This window comes from Schistocerca cancellata, chromosome 8 (assembly GCF_023864275.1).
Source record: "Schistocerca cancellata isolate TAMUIC-IGC-003103 chromosome 8, iqSchCanc2.1, whole genome shotgun sequence".
Classification (NCBI taxonomy): Eukaryota; Metazoa; Arthropoda; class Insecta; order Orthoptera; family Acrididae; genus Schistocerca; species Schistocerca cancellata.
The window spans coordinates 375501557-375521788 of record NC_064633.1 but is presented as its reverse complement, the minus strand read 5'-3'; the positions used below and the strand labels follow the sequence as shown (position 1 = coordinate 375521788).

The 20232-nt window shown below is 40.3% G+C and overlaps 1 protein-coding gene across 1 annotated transcript in view; it reads left to right on the top strand.

The window, feature by feature from the left end:
• The window catches only part of LOC126094601 (xylosyl- and glucuronyltransferase LARGE1-like), a 154631-nt gene that overhangs the window by 39746 nt on the left and 94653 nt on the right, over positions 1-20232 (top strand). Inside the window, exons 4-6 of the mRNA XM_049909074.1 lie at positions 8546-8741; positions 18977-19191; positions 19292-19377. Coding sequence (XP_049765031.1) covers positions 8546-8741; positions 18977-19191; positions 19292-19377 — 497 coding nt within the window. The remainder of the gene's footprint in view (positions 1-8545; positions 8742-18976; positions 19192-19291; positions 19378-20232) is intronic.

Sequence of the window (20232 nt, the reverse complement as noted above, 5' to 3'; positions counted from 1 at the left end):
TTAGACCTCTCTATATGTACTACCCCACTTGCACGCCGGTTTGAGTGGTATGCACTTTCTGATACGTATTAGAGTGCCCACTTCCCTTGTGTTATCCATCTCCTGCATCATACTCCATCTCCATGCTCAACTAGTCGGAACATCTTCAAAGCAGACTGGGGGCTCTTCTCTTCCAGGGCGACCTATCAGGATCAAACCTTCACAAGCTGCGATAGTCAGGTCGCACACCTCACGGAAGTCATTCTCACTGCTGCTGAATATTCCATCCCTCACACTACTTCTTCTCCATGTCGCGTTCTGGTCCCCTGGTGGACCGCAGCATGTAGAGACGCTTTACATGCTCGTCGACGTGCTTTACGCACCTTTAAATGCCACCCTACAGTGGCGAATTGTATCAATTATAAACGATTACGTGCACAGTGTCGGCGTATTATTAAAGAAAGCAAGAAAGCCAGCTCGGCTGCTTTCACAAGCACCTTCAACAGTTTTACTCCTTCTTCTGTTGTCTGGGGTAGCCTGCATCGGCTATCTGGCACTAAGGTCCACTCACCAGTTTCTGGCTTGACGGTCGCGAATGACATCCTTGTGGCCCCTGAGGATGTCTCCAATGCCTTCGGCTGCTTTTTTGCAGAGGTTTCGAGCTCCGCTCATTACCACCCTGCCTTCCTCCCCCGCAAACAGGCAGAGGAGGCTAGGCCACCTGACTTCCGCTCCTCGAATTGTGAAAGTTATAATGCCCCATTCACCATGCGGGAACTCGAAAATGCACTTGCCCGGTCACGGTCCTCCGCTCCAGGGCCTGATTCTATTCATATTCAGATGTTGAAGAACCTTTCTCCTGCGGGTAAAGGTTTCCTTCTTCGTACTTATAATCGCATCTGGATTGAGGGACATGTTCCCGCTTGCTGGCGAGAGTCTATTGTTGTACCGATTCCTAAGCCGGGGAAGGACAAGCACTTGCCTTCCAGTTATTGACCTATCTCGCTTACCAGCTGTCTGTAAGGTGATGGAGCGAATGGTTAACTCTCGTTTGGTTTGGCTGCTCGAATCTCGACACCTACTTACCAATGTACAATGTGGATTTCGTAGGCGCCGCTCTGCAGTTGACCATCTGGTTACCTTGTCGACCATTATGAATAACTTCTTGCGGAAGTGCCCGACCGCGGCTGTGTTCTTTGGTTTGGAGAAGGCTTACGACACCTGTTGGAGGGCGGGCATTCTCGCACCATGCATACATGGGGCCTTCGCGGTCACCTCCCTCTTTTTATTCATTCCTTTTTAATGGATCGACAGTTCAGGATACGTGTGGGTTCTGTCCTGTCAGACACCTTTCACCAGGAGAATGGGGTGCCACAGGGCTCAGTTTTGAGCGTCGCTCTCTTCGCCATCGCGATCAATCCAATAATGGATTGCCTCCCAGCTGATGTATCAGGCTCCCTTTTCGTGGACGATTTTACCATCTATTGCAGCGCGCAGTGTACACGTGTCCTGGAGCGCTGTCTTCAGCGTTCTCTTGACCGTCTTTACTCCTGGAGTGTCGCCAATGGCTTCCATTTTTCTGCCGAGAAGACGGCCTGTATTAACTTCTGGTGCTACAAAGAGTTTCTCCCACCGTCCTTACGACTCGGTCCCGTTGCTCTCCCATTCGTGGAGACAACAAAATTTTTAGGTCTTACATTTGACAGGAAACTTAGCTGGTCTCCACATGTGTCATATTTGGCTGCCCGTTGTACCCGTTCTCTAAATGTCCTCCATGTTCTTAGTGGTATGTCATGGGGAGCGGATCGAACCGTCCTAGTTCGCCTATATCGGTCGATCGTCCACTCCAAGCTGGATTACGGGAGCTTCGTATACTCCTCTGCACGGCCGTCCATCTTACGCCGCCTCAACTCCATACAACATCGGGGTTTACGTCTTGCGATCGGAGCGTTTTATACTAGTCCCGTCGAGAGACTTCATGCTGAAGCCGGTGAATTTCCACTCACCTACCGGCGCGATATAATGCTTTGTCGGTATGCCTGTCGGCTACTGTCAATGCCCGACCACCCGTCTTATCATTCCTTTTTTGACGACTCTCTCGACCGTCAATACGGGTTGTATGTCTCTGCCCTGCTACCCCCTGGAGTTCGCTTTCGTCGCCTCCTTCAACACCTTGATTTTACACTCCCTGCAACCTTTAGAGTGGGCGAGAGCCACACGCCACCTTGTCTCCAGGCTCAGGTTCGTGTTCATCTTGACCTCAGCTCGCTCCCAAAGGGGGTTACCCCCGGTTCGGTATACCACTCCCGTTTTGTTAAACTTCGTTCGAAGTTCATTAATATGATCTTCATTTATACAGATGGCTCTAAGACCAATGACGGGCTCGTGTGTTCTTTTATTGTCAGGGCACAAAGTATCAAATACCGGCTCCATGGCCATTGTTCGGTCTTCACAGCTGAGCTCTTTGCCCTCTACCAGGCTGTTCTTTACATCTGCTGCCACCGACATTCCGCTTATGTCATCTGCTTCGATTCCCTGAGCGCCATCCAGAGCCTCAGTGATCCGTATCCGGTTCACCCTTTCGTGCACCGGATCCAACGCTCTCTTCAGCAGCTGGTGGACGACAGTTCTCCGGTTAGCTTTATGTGGGTTCCTGGCCATGTCGGTATCCCTGGGAACGAAGCTGCAGATGCCACCGCCAGCCTCGGACAGCTTCTTTTTGTGTCCCTTCATCAGAGTGTAGCAGGGTCATTTGTCGGCGCATTTTATTGCTGTGGCATGCCGATTGGGCTGCACTTACGGACAACAAGCTTCGGGCCTTGAAACCTCTTCCCGCGGCTTGGACGTCCTCCTCACGCCCTTCTCAGTGGGAGGAGGTCGTTTTGCCCCGGTTACGAATTGGACACTGCCGGTTCAGCCATCGCCATCTGCTGACGGCTGCGCTGGCGGCATTCTGCCCATGTGGGCAATTGCTGACGGTCCGCCACATTTTAACTTCCTGTCCGGATTTTAATACACTGCATCTTGATCTTGGCCTGCCATGTACTCTAGATGCCATTTTAGCGGATGACCCAGGAGCAGCTGCTTGTGTTCTTCGTTTTATCAACGTGACAAACCTGTCTAAGGACATTTGATTATGCTGTTTTTTTTAATCCTATGCGTCAATCTGTCTTTTATCGTGTTTTCCCTTTTAGTTGCTGTTTTAAACTTGTGCCTCGCGGTGCATTCCTAACGTAGTCTGGGCGCTAATGACCATTGAAGTTGTGCGCCCTAAAACCAGAAAAAAAAAGGAAGAAAAACCTATCTATTTGAGCTGACACAGTTTTGCGACAACTCTTCTGCATTGTAATCACAATGTCCCCTATGTACAATCACTTTTACAATCACGGGTGATATAGAGCTCTCATCAATTGGTAACTCACAGTAGATCATAACACGTATTAACGTACTGCTTTGACACTTGAGAGAGCCCAGGAGTGACACTGACAGTTCTCATTTATTTTTCATGCATTCTTGCACTTACATTATCGCCAGCATCAATTTCCTGCATGACTTCCAACACACTGCCAAGCTGTAATGCTGTGGGCCTCCACATGATGTGGAGGTATGCATTTGCTGTCGCGCCTTATTGGTATATTGAGATGGCTTCTTTTGCATCAGTCTGCACATGCAGCAAACTAGAGCATGCACAGTGATACATCCCTGAACTACCTAAACCACGTTTTTGGTTTCCACAAACACCTTTTGTCAGCCTAAGTGGTTAGGAGTTGAACATGTCATTCTGCAGAATCACCATGCTAGACTGCAAAGTTCACTGCCAAGGCAATCTGTCGAGAGCATGGGTACTAGAATCTGTGGAGCTTTCTTTAAAACTTCTAGTTTGATGTGTAAGGATTCCAGGAGAATGAGCACCAGCCGAAGAGGCAACATATGAGTGTTGCTCCATTACATGGCTGTATATAATTGTAGAATGTTGTGTCATAACTTTTTCTTAAGTCACAGGTTCAAGGATTTACAACTGATGGCTTACTCAACTGAATAATTTTTCGTCTGCTTTTTCACATTGTGATGCATTTATTTTCTGTGTTTTGCAGTCAACAGTGTTATTTTACAACAACTTCTGAATTTCAAAATGATCTAAACTGGTAGTCAGGGTTGTCAGAGGGCACACACTTGCCTTTGTGGAAGTTTGTATAAGAAAACTGTGTGCTAAAGATTTCCAAGTTGTTTCTATTCCAAATTTGATTAACCAGATGGTGTGACAAGTCACTTTTCTGGAAAGGATGAAACACAGTTGTCACCTCAGTTACTAAACCTCATATCTACATTTGTCCTGTTTATTTTCTCTAACAATAGGTTAAAGGAAGGTGTTTATATAATCTTGTTATCACAGTTGATAGACAGTGACAGTGACAACTCAAAACACTGAACGTGGCAATGAAGAAGATGATGAAGAAAGAAACCTTGCAGGTGACAAACTGTAAAGAAAAACAGGCACTGTAGAAATGTAATACAGCAGGAAAACTGCACCATGTGGTAAGAAGCCATAACAATAAATAAAAAAAAACAAAAAAAAAAAAAACCGCTGATCATGATGCAACTGCAGTGAAACATGTCTGGGACAAAATCAAAATAGTGTTTTGCGAAAGACGGACCCTACTCAAAAACATCTGATTATAGTAGTATTATGTAAAAAGTTGAAGTAAATCACTTTCAGGATTTTTTGTAATGTTTCCCTTCATGTATTAGGAGCAGATGTGGACTCTGACCACCATTTATTGGTTATGAACTGTAGACTAAAACTGAGGAAACTGCAAAAAGATAGGAATTTAAGGAGGTGAGATGGATAAACTGAAAGAACCAGAGGTTGTAGAGAGTTCCAGAGAGAGCATTAGAAAACGATTGGCCAGAACAGGGGAAAGAAATACAGTGGAAGAAGAATGTGTAGCTTTGGAGATGAAATAGTGAAGGCAGCAGAGGATTAGGTAGGTAGAAAGATGAAGGCTAGTAGAAATCCTTGGGTAACAGAAGAGATATTGCCTTGAATTGATGAAAGGAGGAAATATAAAAATGCAGTAAATGAAGCAGGCGAAAAGGAATACAAACGTCTCAAAAATGAGATCAACAGGAAGTGCAAAATAGCTGCGCAGAGATAGCTAGAGGGAAAATGTAAGGATGTAGAAGCATATGTCACTAAGGGTATGAAAGATACTGCAAAAAAAAAAAAAAAAAAAATTAAAGAGACTTTTGGAGAAAAGAGAACCACCTGCATGCATATCAAGAGCTCAGATGGAAACCAGTCCTAAGCAAAGAAGGGAAAGCAGAAAGGTGAAAGGAGTATGTAGAGGGTCTATACAAGGACAATGCACTTGAGGGCAATATTAAGGAAATGGAAGAGGATGTAGATGAAGGTAAGTGGGAAATACAATACTGTGTGAAGAACATGACAGAGCACTGAAATACTTAAGTTGAAACAAGGCTCTGGGACTAGACAACATTCCATTAGAACTACTGTCATCCTTGGGAGAACCAGCCATGACAAAACAGTTCCACCTGGTGAGCAAGTTGTATGAGACAGGTGAAATACACTCAGACTTCAAGAAGAATATAATAATTCCAAACTCAAAGGAAGCAGGTGTTGGCAAGTGTGAAAATGACCAAATTGTCAGTTTAATAATTCACAGTTGCAAAATACTAACACTAATTCTTTACAGACGAATGGGAAAACTGGTAGAAGCTGACCTCGGGGAAGATCAGTTTGGATTCCGTAGAAACGTTGTAACAAGCGAGGAAATACTGACCCTGTGACTTGTTGTAGAAGATAGCTTAAGGAAAGGCAAATCTACGTTTCTAGCATTTGTAGACTTAGAGAAAGCTTTTGATAAAGTTGACTCGAATACTCTCTTTGAAATTCTGAAGGTGGCAGTGGTAAAATACAGGGAGCAAGAGGCTATTTACAATTTGTACAGAAACCAGATGGCAGTTATAAGAGTCGAGAGGCATGAAAGGGAAGCAGTGATAGAGATGGGAGTGAGATAGGAGTGTAGCCTATCTCCGATGTTGTTCAATCTGAATATTGAGCAAGTAGTAAAGGAAACAAGAGAAAAATTTTGAGTAGGAATTAAAATCTGTGGAGAAGGAATAAAAAGCTTGAGGTTTGCCGATGACATTGTAATTCTGTCAGAAACGGCGAAGGACCTGGAAGAGCAGCTGAATGGAATGTACAGTGTCTTGAAAGGAGGATATAAGATGAACATCAACAAAAGCAAAACAGAGATAATGGAATGTAGTCGAATTAAATCAGGCAATGTTGAGGGAAATAGATTAGGAAATGAGACACTTAAAGTAGTAGATGAGTTTTGCTATTTGGGGAGCAAAATCACTGATGATGGTTCAAGGGGAGAGGATGAATGTAGGGTGGCAATGGCAAGCTAAGCATTTCTGAAGAAGAGAAATTTGTTAACATCGAGTATAGATTTAAATGTCAGGAAGTCTTTTCTTAAAGTATTTGTATGGAGTGTAGCCATGCATGGAAGTGAAACATGGACGACAAATAGTTTAAACAAGATAATAGAAGCTTTTACAATGTGGTGCTGCAGAAGAATGCTGAAGAAGATCATGTAACCTATGAGGAGGTATTGAATAAAATTGGGGAGAAGAGGAATTTGTGGCACAACTTGACTAGAAGAAGGGATCAGTTGGTAGGACTTATTCTGAGGCATCAAGGGATCACCAATTCAGTACTGGAGGGACGCATGGAGGGTAAAAATCGTAGAGGGAGACAAGGAGATCAATACACTAAGCAGACTCAGAATGATGTAGGTTGCAGTCGTTATTCAGAGGTGAAGAGACTTGCACAGGGTGGGGAGCTGCATCAAACCAGTCTCTGGACCGAAGACCACAACAACAATAAAAACGTTACATAACATTTATATATTATAAATATTCAAAAAATAAATAGCCTATGTCAGTCTCAATGTTCATTAGAGTATTGTGTAAAAATTTGAAGTTAATCAACAAGTACGTATCTAGATTTTTGGTAACAATGCTTCTTCTTTAAACACTGCATATATGTTTATATATTGAATATATTTAAAGAGTATATAGCCTATGTCCATCTGAGTATTCATCAGAGTATCGTGTAAAAATTTGAAGTAAATCAGTAAAGTACTTTTGAGAATTTTGCTAACCATGTTTTCCATTTAATCATTACACAAACCTGATCAGCCAGAACATTTAATAAATTTAATAGCAGGTATGCCCACCTTTGGCACAGATAACAGCAGTGATGCTTCATGGTGTGGAAGCAGTGAGGCCTTGGTAGATTGGGCTGGAGGGAGTTGGCACCACATTTGCACACACAAGTCATCTAATTTCCATCAATTCTGAGGAGGGGGGGGGGGGGGGGCGATGAGCACCGATGCCATGTGCAGTCACATACCAGATGTGTTCGATCAGGTTCAGACCTGGTGAGTGCATCAACTGGAACTTGCCAGTGTGTTCCTCAAACCACTCCATCCCTCTCCTGGCCTTGTGACATGGAGCATTATCTTGTTGAAATAGGCCACTGCCATTGGGAAACGTGATAGTCATGAAGGAATGTATGTGGTCTGCAACTAGTGTACGATATTCCTTGGCCGTCATGGAGCTTTGCTAGAGGTCCACTGAAGACATGGATGCTCGTGTGAATGTTCCCCAGAGCATAATGGAGCCGCCGCCACCTGGTCTCTGTTCTGCAGTTCAGGTGTCAAGGATCTGAAAAATTACAGATTCGTGATCTCCCATCAGTTGTTGGCTGCAGAGCCCCATCGTTAAGAGTGTTCGGCACAATGTGTGTTCAGATACACATTTACTCTGCCCAGCATTAAAGACTGATGTTAATTTCACCACAGTTTGTCACCTGTCCTGTTTTACCAGTTTGCTCAGCCTACAATGTCCAACACCTGTAATGAGGGTTGGCCGCTCAACCCCACTACACCTGGCCAAGGTTTCACGAACACTCAACAAATTGTGCAGTTTCTGAAATGCTCGTGCCGAGCCTCTGGGTCATCACAATCTGCTCTTTTTCAAACTCAGATAGAGCATGCTCCTTCCCCATTCTGCTCACTGATACTTCATGCACTGCATGTGTGTCTAACTAGCAATCTTTCCTAACCATGTGACACTGCTATTGCTGTACTGATCTGCCTGAACATAATGTTCTGGCAAATCAGTTTATATGTGTATATTAAATTGATGTATAACCTATGCCTGTTCAAAAATCGTTTTTGTATTGTGTAAAAATTTGAAATAAATCAGTCAAGAAATTTATGAGATATATTTGATAACAATGTTTTCTCCATATAAGCTACATCTATATTATGTTTATTAAAAAATATGTAGCTAGTATCAGTCTGAATGTTTGTAAGAGTATTGTGGAAAAATTTGAGATAAATTGGTCAAGTACTTTTCAGTATTTTTGGTAACAAAATTAAACAGTGACTTGTCTTTATATAGTAGTAAAGGTAATATGAATCTGTGAACTGCTGAAATAATTGATAACTTTCATTGTATTCTTCCTTCACAGGAGGCTGATGTGCCAAAATGTGAAGTCATACATGTTGCCATTGTTTGCGCTGGATACAATTCCAGTCGATCGGTTGTGACATTAATAAAGTCTATATTGTTCTACAGTAAAAATCCACTACACTTTCACTTAATAGCAGACTCAGTTGCACAGGTGATTTTGCAGACGCTGTTCTATACATGGAGTGTCCCACAAGGTACTTATATTTTACTTGTAAATATTTATATTATAAATCTGTGAATTTGTGAAATAATTAGTAATCACAATTTTACACAGAAACTCCATTAGATAATAAGCTGCTGGTTGAAATGATAAAGGACAATTAGTGAATAGTTCTTTCTGAAAAGGTGATAGAGGTATTATATGTCCTCAATAAAGTTTGATAATTTCAGGAATAATTGGAAAATTTTGATGTAAGGAGGGCGGGGGGGGGGGGGGGGGGGGCGGAGCGGGAGGAAAAAACTGTCAGCTTGGTATGCATATACTTTAGATCAGGTGTCCTTCATTTATAAAAATGTATTTTAGAAAAAGTGTGAAAAAAGTGGTTATTGAACTCAAGAGTTGGAGCTAAATAGGATTTGAGTGTAGTGTGTGCTGACGGATTGTATTGTCATATCTAAATGGAATAAGTTTTATGTTAAAAATAGTAATCATCTGTGTCTTGATTCTTTAGTGCTAGCACAGTTAATTTTTTGTGTTTTACTGGTAATTAGATAATGAACTTTGTATGAAAAATTTGAATAGGATATTGCAATTGGAAAGTTGGAAGTGAGCTTTACATGAACAATACTACTGCAAGCAGTAGTCGGACTTGCTGGCTGATGTGCTGTGAGTCACCAGTTCATATCCAGTTGCTAGACATATTTGTTATTTCTGGAAGGTATTCAAAGTTTCTTACGAAGGTAATTTTTACATTTTGTGGAACGTTCTAGCGTGTATGAACAGCAGCATTCTTTGTGCAGAAAGCAGTTCTGTTCTGTCTGTATGTTGAAGTTCGTAATAAATGTGCTTTCAGTGCTAGTGTTGTACTTCATTGATGACTCTGCTCTTGGATTTATACTTGATTGTGGTTATGTTGTGACAGTATTATGGGTCTCTCTTTGTAATTATAGATTATAATTTCATGGTTTCTCCTTAAGAAAGATTTGTCAGTTCATGAACATCATTGTAAGAAATATTCTGAGAAATTCTTAAATATAATTGCTTTGGATGAATGAAAATTTGCTATAAACAGCTAGTAACTCAAAACAAAACCCTGTAGTAACCCATTACTGATTGCTCAAAACCAAGTGTGTTTATTACTGTGTGATGAACATGAAACTGGGGTACACTGCTTTCTGCCATGCAGTTATGGTAAAAACATGATCCACTACATGTATTGATTATCCTGTAATATTGTACAAAGTCAAAATCCTCCACAAAATTAGCAAAGGAAGTTATTTTTCTACTGTTTGTAATAATTAGGCAAAAATTATATTGAAGTGATTAAACAGATCACACTTAAAATTGTTTGAAGAAACAACTAACACTAACTATATGTACAAAGCTAAATCACAAAATGTTCATAAAGGCAACAGTTTCTAATTTATTGGTTTCAAATTTCATCTTCCGAGGCGAATGTAGGCTGTTCAGCCGACAGTCAATTTGAAGACCAGATTTTTTGTTACTGAGAATGTTTTCTGTATTGTCCTTTGGTTATGTTATTGTTGCATGCTTTATTTACCTTCCACATTTCCTCTGTTACCAAATTACAAATGGCACACATTTTTTTCTTAAAGCAGGTTGGTATTATTCAGAATTCCAATGGACCATATTATGCCCCACTCTTTTGGCGGCAAAACCCTATTGTTCAAATAATCTCCATTCAATGCTGTGGCATTAATGCCCGCATGGTGCCACTCTATTGGTTGATGTCAGAGCCAACATCTTGCTACCCATCATCCATGTACTGCTTTTCTCAGAGTGCATCCTTCATTGGGCCAAACAGATATAAGTCTGAAGGTTTGGTGGTGAGGATCCCCATTGGCATACACCTTGAGTACCCCAACTGGTGGATGAGTGTGTGATCACTATCAGAGATGTCCAGTTTTGTAGTGAGATATTTGATTGTGATCCACTAATTATCTCGAATAAGAGTGTCCGCATGTTCAAACAGCTCTGTGCATCCGAACGGCACATGGGAGACCGGACATTTTGCGCGACCTTGTTGCGATGAAGGCAGATGCCTTGTCCAATAACACACCATGCTTTTGTTCTCTGCCAGGTCTCTGTAGACATTGTGCAAGCACTGAATACGTATGATGCTCTAGTTTTCTGTCAAAAGAAACCCAATGACAGCTCTCTGCTTGGAACACACAGACACTATTTTGAAGACTGTGTATATTGCTGCCACCTATTGGAATTTCTGGAACAATAGGAGCTGAAGTGGGAATATTCCATGACATCCCACAATGAATTCCACATTTTTTTTCCAATTGAAATTGGCCAAGAAAAAAAAGTGTGGTGTATTACTTATTCAATGCCCCTTGTATTAACCTTTTGTGCCTCAGAATGTGCCCTACCGACAGATCCCTTTTGCCGTAAATTTTTTTTCTCCCTGATTTGATTTAGTACTTTTCCGTTTAATTTTCAGAATTTTTCTGTACCACCAAATTTTCAAAATTTCTGTTCCCTTCTTTTCTGTATTGTTTGTAATTCATGTTTCGCGTACAAGGCTACACTCCAGGGAGCTGCTTTCAAAAAATACTTCCTGACACTTAAATTTTTTAAATTTATATTACGTACTAACATATTTATCTTTTTCTGAAATTTTTCCTTTTTATTGCCAGTTTGGATCGTATATCTCCTCTATTTTGGTATTGCCAGGATTATTTTGCCCACCAGGCAGCAAAACCCATCTACTAGTTTCAGTGTCTCACTTGATAATTTACTTCACTACATTCTATTATCCTTGTTTTACTTTTATTAGTGTTCATCTTATAACCTCTTCTTCAGACACTGTCCATTATGTTCAACTGATTGCTGAGTCATGTGCTGTGTGTGAGAGAATTGCAATGTCATTGGAAAACCTTAATTTTTTTTTTTTTTTATTTCTTCTCTCTAAGCTTTAATTCCCTTTCCAAATTTCTCTGCATTTTATCCCTGTAACCTTCAGAATTTCTGAGTGTGTGTTCACTTAGTATTGTGTAATACTTATCCCAAATCAACAAATACTATAAACATGGATTTGCATTTTTCCAGTCTATCATCAAACATGACCAAAGTCTCTGCATTTTATATCTTCTGTATTTTAGCATAACCAATTATTTTTCTGCTCAAACAGTGAACTATGTTTAGTGTCTCATTTCATAATTTAATTTCCTCAGCATCGCCCAATTTAATTTGAGCACTGTTCATTAACTTTATTTTACTTTTTTTTGGCGTTCTCATTATACCCTCTTTTCAAGGCACTATACATGCTCTTCGAAGTCCTTTGCCACTTGTGATAGAATTACAATGTCATCACTCAAAAGTTTTTATTTTTCTCCTTGAACTTTAATTCCCTTTCTAAATTTCTCCGTAGTTTTCTTCACAACTTGCTCACTGTACAGTCTGCATAAAACTGGGGATAGGCTATGACCCTGTCTCCCTCCCTTTTCATCTACTGCATCCCTTTCATGCCTCTCAACTCTTACAACTACAGTCTGGTTTCTGTGCAAGTTGTAGAAACCTTTTGTTTTCTGTATTTTATCACTGCCACCTTCAGAATTTCAGAGTGTGTACTGCAGTCAACATTGTCAAAGGCTTTCTCTAAATCTACTAATTCTAGAAACATATTGTTTGCCTTCCTTTAACCTATCGTTAGAGAAAATAAACAGGGCAAGTGTCGATCTGAGGCCTAGTAACTGAGGTGACAACTGTGTTTCATCCTTTCCAGGAGAGTGACTTGTCACAGCATCTGGTTAATTAACCTTGGAACAGATACAGCTTGGAAATCTTCAGCACCCGGGTTTGCTGTACAAACATGCACAAAGGCACATGGGTGCCCTCTGACAACCCCTGACTACCAGATAGATCATTTTGAAATTCAGAAGTTGTTTTAAAACAACACTGTTGACTGCAGAACACAGAAAATAAATGCACCACAATGTGAAAAAACAGACGAAAAATTATTCAGTTGAGTAAGTCATCAGCTGTAAATCACTTGAACCTGTGACTTCAGAAAAAGTTATGACACAACGTTCTACAATTATATACAACCATGTAATGGAGCAACACTCATATGTTGCCTCTTTGGCCGGTGCTCTTTCTCCTAGAATCCTTACAAATCAAAATTATGGGAAAAAACTATAAGTTTTTAGGAAAGTTGCACAGATTATAGTACCCATGCTCTTGACAGATTGCCTTGGCAGTGAACCTTGCAGTCTAGCATGGTTCAACTTCTAACCACTTAGGGTGAAACCAAAAACGGGGTTTAGGTAGTTCTTAAGTGTGGGACTTATCATTGTGCATGCTCTGGTTTGCTGTATATGCCGCTTGATGTAAAAGAAGCCATCTCAGTGTACCGCAACAGCAAATGCGTATCTCCACATCATGTGGAGGCCCACAGCATCACAGCTTGGCAGTGTGTTGGAAGTCATGCAGGAAATAGATGCTGGCGATAATGTAAGTGCAAGAATCCGTGAAAAATAAATGAGAACTGTCATTTGTCACTCCTGGGCTCTCTCAAGTGTCAAAGCAGTGCATTAATACGTGTTATGATCTACTGTGAGTTACTAATTGATGAGAGCTCTATATCACCGTGATTGTAAAAGTGATTGTACATAGGGGACATTGTGATTACAATGCAGAAGAGTTGTCGCAAAACTGTGTCAGCTCAAATAGAATGGAGCTCTTTTTCCACCACCTGTGCCAATGTAAAAGGTGATGGTGTGGTCTAGTGGTACTGCAAAACAGGTCCATTGCAGCAATAACTTTAAGAATGGTGACAGCAAAAAATATTTGAAAGGTAAAAATTGGCACATTTAACTATTGCATGACAGCTTGTAGATGGAGTGGGACACATCATAACCCAAAACCATCCCCCCCCCCCCCCCCCTCCCCCAACACTCCAGCCTCTACACATTTTTCTTATTTTTGGCAGTTGTATCCTACTCAGTGGGTCTTCTTGCAGCCAGAAAACACTACTCACAAGTTATTCACTTTCTCTACGCTTGTTGCCACTGTCAAAACCATCATGTCCTTTCTGAGACATAGTTTCACTACACTGTTTCTTACAGTATCTGCCTGATTTTTCCCTATTACCCATCAAGCCTCATAGTGATAGTTATTCCATATATTTATTTTGATTCTTTTACTGCCTCATCATCTAATCGAAGAGTTAATCTCAAATATGTGTACATGTTAGCTGTAATGATTTATAAACATCATTTACGTAATTAACTATGGCAATGCATAGACATGGCAAGCCTCACACACCTTTTCAGCACACTGCAACATAAAATTCATGGACAGAGGCCACCATCATGAGTATTTTTTGTCCTGGTGCAGTTTATTGTACAAGTTAGCTCTTCAGTGGGAGCTTCCCTCATTTGACCTTGAAGGACTCATTGAAATGTTGGCCCTTGGAATTTGACGAGCAAATGCAAATGGTGTCTGATCATTTCCTTGTTTCAGTAGTAAGAAACAACCAAGCTAATCCTATCTACAATGAGCCTCTGGACTGCAAGACATAAGACAACAATGTTATTTCATCTGCTCTAGCGTAAGTGTCTTTAATCTGGCTGAGCCATGAGTTAAAATGGACTTGAATGACAGATACGGGTATGTTATTCCACACTGCTTCAAAGCACTGCCAGAGTCCACTAATCAGAGGGGTGAGTGGGGGATGTCAGTCTCTTAGCAACATGAGACCAGATTTCTCAGTGGATGGGAAAGCAGACCATGATGGCCAGGGTAACAGTCAAACACCCTCTGAATTGAGGTAGGTCAGGACAGCATGGGCAACATGCAATCTTGCGTTATCTCTTTGAATGATGATTTCAAGGGGACCTCAAAGTCAGTGCACAGCTATTGGTATTAACATATCAGATATGTAATGACTACTGCCCTATTTAATGGCCTTGCTTACCAGAGGTAACAGAGTTGTGTACCTAATGGCACCCCTTACCATAAAGCCTGATGGTGGGCTCATATGCTGTCTGACAATGTTAGTTAGTTAGTTTTGTATCATGGGGATCACTTGGACGATAAATCGTAATACTGTGGAACAAATCATTTTAGATTCACAACTCAATTTAAGAAGCCATACTGAAAAGTAATGCTTCCCGATGCTGTATTTGAAAACTCTTTAAAGTGTTTTAAATAAAACAAACTTTACTAACTTTCTATATCATCATTCTTCATGTCTACATATTTGTAGCCCTGTGTCGCTAGAGGTCTCCGAATGGTAGCATGCCACAATGCAGGGTTTGTCATAACTATCTCGATGCTTGAGAAACAGCATGCTGTAATCAAGTTTTGAATTCAAAGAGTTTGTCCGCACATGGAGCACCCTCTCCTTCAACATGTCAATGTCAGACAACACACAAAGCTCAGTATGACCTTGTGTGGTTTTAAATTTATCTGGAACCCAAGTTGATCCCCCCCCCCTCCCCCCCCCCCCAAATTGGCTCTTTCTGTAAGTAATTTGTGTTAATATTCTGTCAAAAGCTGCCTTCTTTGGAACTAGGGTTATTAACCTCTTCATGAAATCCTTGGTAATTTCACCAATCTTGTATATCTTCTATAGTAGATGGAGTGGTTGTGTTGTTATTTGTTTTCCCAAAGATCTCAATAATTCTGAGGGAATGTTTGTACTTGAGATGCTTGGTTTCGACTTAAGTCTTTCAGTGCTGTGTCAAATATGGTTATGGTTATGTTAAACTACCTATACGTCTTCCTCTGTCTATCTTTATCCATCTTCTGTCTGTTTATCTACCTATCTATCTATCTATCTATCCAACATATATGGTGTGTCCCAGTTCTGTTAGGACTGCTTGTGTTAAGTTCTAAACTGCAATGCTACCCTTTTGTGAGGTGTTAACAACCCATGAAGTTTCAGAAACAGCTCTGTAGAAAGTCAAACCACTAGCATTGCTGCAGCAGCCATCTTGGCTATGAATGTAACAGTACGTCTGACATTCGTCAGGAAATGGCAGAGAGGCAACATCAAGGTTTTTGAGACATTCAGCATTTGTGGATGGTTTCTGGCTCCTCTTCCATAATGAAACCCCAGCCTACAAAGTGAAGACTGTGCGTAAGTTTTTGGCCAGCAAATGGATCATAGTCCCGGATCACTCAATGTGTTCACCAGATTTGGCCTAGTTGACTCATGGTTGTTTCTCAAATTGAAGCTGACAATGAAAGGACACTGCTGTGAATCAATTAAGGACATCCAAGAAAACTGTACTGCAGTATTAATAAAACTCCAAAAAAGGACTACAGTGACTGTTTCAAAACACTTTTAAAATGATGTCAGCTTTGTTTTAATTCAGGAGGAGACTATTTTGAATAAATACAGAGATTTTGTGAACATAATCCCTGATGTATTTTTCATAGCCGCAGTCCTGATGGAGCTGGGATGCACTGTGTATATAAATTGATATCACCTGCCATGGTGATGTTTGTATGTTCATGGTAATCTCAGGTATTTTGATACTGGTTTCACCAATAGGGTGGTTTCTGAGGAAGGTTAAAGTATATAAATTATAAACATCTCATGTAGTGATGAATGAAAGTCCCTCATTGCTGTGAAAATTATGTCATTGGCATATAACGGTGAATGGTGAACTCCTTGGAATCATGATAGCTGGCGTAACCTGGCACTGTGCCAGAGTTGTGTGTCAGAGGCTGTTTATTATCAGTGTCGAGTGGTGGAGGGTGCTTCACGCCAATGTTACATGGTAGAGTGTGCTTCATACCATTGTTCCATGGCACAGTGTGCTTTGTACAATTGTTGCATAGCAGAGGTTGCATCCTACTGAAGTTGTGGAAGTGGATACTTGTTGTGCATCCATAGATACTTAGTGCTACCCACGCAAAGCCAGGGCAGGTTGCTAGTACTTTATAGTTCTCATTCATGAGGTGATTTATTTATTTATTTATTTTTTCAGTCTTTACTTCACAGATAATTTTTGAATTCAGCAATTTGTTTTTCATTTATTATCTTGTGCTCTCATCTCTTACTGTTTAGGTTGTGCACCATGATATTAAACATCACAAATGGAGCAACATGATCTGCTAAACATTAACTATAGAGTTTACATTATCACCATGCAGTCCCAGTATTTATGTATGAAAATGTTGTCAGTAGCAGTACTGGTGATTCCTAACCCTGATTGCAAATTATATTAGCAGAGATGAAATTGGAGGGGAGCCTAGTGTGGCTCTAGAGAAAGTATGCCCCTGAAAATATAAATTAAACTCTTTATATAGTATTTGACTTAGTTGCGATGACTGATTCGATTGAAAGTTTGCAAAGTAATATTTCAGAGCTAGATCAGAAATGTAAGGACTATGGTATGAAGATTAGCATCTCCAAAACAAAAGTAATGTCAGTGGGAAAGAAATATAAACGGATTGAGTGCCAAATAGGAGGAACAAAGTTAGAACAGGTGGACGGTTTCAAGTACTTAGGATGCATATTCTCACAGGATGGCAACATAATGAAAGAACTGGAAGCAAGGTGTAGCAAAGCTAATGCAGTGAGCGCTCAGCTTCGATCTACTTTCTTCTGCAAGAAGGAAGTCAGTACCAAGACTAAGCTATCTGTGCACCGTTCAATCTTTCAATCAACTTTGTTGTATGGGAGCGAAAGATGCGTGGATTCAGGTTACCTTATCAACAAGGTTGAGGTTACACATATGAAAGTAGCTAGGATGATTGCAGGTACTAGTAGATGGGAACAATGGCAGGAGGGTGTCCACAATGAGGAAATCAAAGAGAAACTGGGAATGAACTCTATAGATGTAGCAGTCAGGGCGAACAGGCTTAGATGGTGGGGTCATGTTACACGCATGGGAGAAGCAAGGTTACCCAAGAGACTCATGGGTTCAGCAGTAGAGGGTAGGAGGAGTCGGGGCAGACCAAGGAGAAGGTACCTGGATTCGGTTAAGAATGATTTTGAAGTAACAGGTTTAACATCAGAAGAGGCACCAATGTTAGCACTGACTAGGGGATCATGGAGGAATTTTATAAGGGGGCTATGCTCCAGACTGAATGCTGAAAGGCATAATCAGTCTTAAATGATGATGATATGATATGATGATGACATACTATTATCTCATTTAGTTTAGAAGGTGAAAGATGTATTAGAGCCTCAAGTTGTTTCATGAATAGTTCAGAATTAGTGTGTGGAGACCTATGTGTAGTAACAAATTTTATCAAAAATGGGTTTCTGCTTGTGCAACACTAGCTTTAAAATTCTTATCATTGTAAAACATAAGAATATGAGTGTACTTTTCCTTCCTAATGTACATGACAACTTGTACCTCTCCTACAGCATTACAGTGGTCTTTCACACACTGTGGTTTGTTGGATACCACTGGCCCTGCTATTTGTTATCTGTTTAGCTGTGGTTGTGGGTTAGCTGCCTTAGGGTGTTTACCTCTTCTCCTTATATGTCTAGTTAGCAGTGGAACTCTGCAGCCCTGTTTAATGTAATGAAGTGGCTCTTCTGGAGACATTGCAGGAAACAGGGTGCAACCAGCTGCAGGTTGTGATGCACATTGGAATGAAAAAAGTCTTGTCAGCTGAGCTCCCAGGTCATACCTGGACAGTTCTAGTAACTGTCAGGGATGGTTGAGAAGGCTAGCTTTATTTATGGGATTTTAGTGAAGCTAAATATCTGTAGCATTATGCTTAGAGCAGCTTTTGGCTTCCAGGTTTTCAGAGCAGCAGAAGGCTGTAACCAGAAACTTTAAAGGTACTGTGGCAGGACTGAGAACTCTGTGGTCTCCCTTAAAGTCTCAGGGGTACACTACATGTCAGATGCCGCTACCCTGGTAGTTGACTGTGTATGGGGTGCACACAAGGAGTTTGTGGATTAAGTGACTCCACCTGGTCTAGATAATAGTAACTGTATGAGCTTCAGAAGCATTAATGTAAACCCAAAAGAATCCCCCCACCCCCCCTAAAAAACTGAAATTATCAAAGACCTAGGGATCTGCTGCCAAATCATTCTCAACAAATATAGAGAGTTTGAAGCTTTCATCATTTACTAGAAGCATGTCACCTGAATTTTTGTGTCATTTTATCTTACTGTGTGGCTTTCTCACTATGATAACATATCTATTTTGCTTTTATCTCTTTCATAAGAAAGTGAATACATAGAATGTAACAAGGAAGATATTAACCTAGACACGTTAGTTTTCAGCTTGATTATTAAAAACGTCTTTTTCTTTCTTTATGCAGCCGAAGTGAGTTTCTATTTGGCAGATAATGTTGTTCCGGATGTTTCATGGATACCAAACAAACATTATTCAGGAGTATACGGACTTTTGAAATTAACATTACCGAAAGTTCTACCAGACACATTACAGAAAGCAATTGTGCTGGACACGGATGTAACATTTGCAACTGACATAGCTGAGCTCTGGAAGATCTTCTCCAAACTAGATCCCAAGCAGGTGAATCTATCACCCTACCCCACAAAAACATATGCGTGTGTTTATAAAAATAGAGTGTTATTTGACTTGTGTTTAAAATTATGAATTTAACTGGTTCTAGGCTATTGGACTGGTAGAAAATCAGAGTGATTGGTACCTTGGTAAACTCTGGAAGAAACACCGCCCTTGGCCAGCATTAGGCAGAGGGTATGCACCATTAGTTTATATTTCAAATTACCATTTTTAAATTAATGTTTGACACATATAATGAAGAAATTTATGCTAATAGCCCACCCTTTGTTTTTTTCTGCCATTTGGTCTATTAATGTAAAGTTTAGCATGTAAAACTCGTAATTTTTCAGACATCTTATATGTAACGTTCAGTAGACAAAGATTGAAATATCTTAAAGATTTTTTTAAAGTACTGCAATGGTTTATATTATGGATAAGATTTCCTTTTTTTGTGTAGAAACTAACAATTACTAAATCATGAATGTCTTTTTACTTACAACCTTACACCATCCTCCTACTCCCCCTCCTCTTCTTTTTTACACAATTTTGTTTATGTCTTACATTGTGTTTTCAAATGCTTTCGTACCAACTTTTAAATAGTTTAATGATATGAATTAATTTAACACTGATTACTTTGTGTGCATTCAGACTTTTTTTGCGGTCATCACTTTCTATGTTATTTTGTCGGTCATAACTCACATTCAACTTCATCAGAAGATTAATAGTTCCTAAATATTACTTATTTTACTATCATTTCAGTCAAGCGGTAGATTCTTTTGCTTCAGTAAGCAACTGAATAGGAGGTGTAATGTTGAAATGCTGGAAACATCAGGAGAAATTGGATTGAGCTTCTTATTGAAAGTGGGTTAAATCCTTTATTTGTAAAAAACACCTGTTACCAAAAGCTTTAGCTTGAAGAAACTAGGAAATGTAGTAAGTGATGGTACATTAGTTCAGCACTATGAATTTAACTCCTCTATCAGCAGAGAATAGGTCACAGGATACTCTTTATGCATTAATGATCACAAACACCTGAAAATTACATGTGTT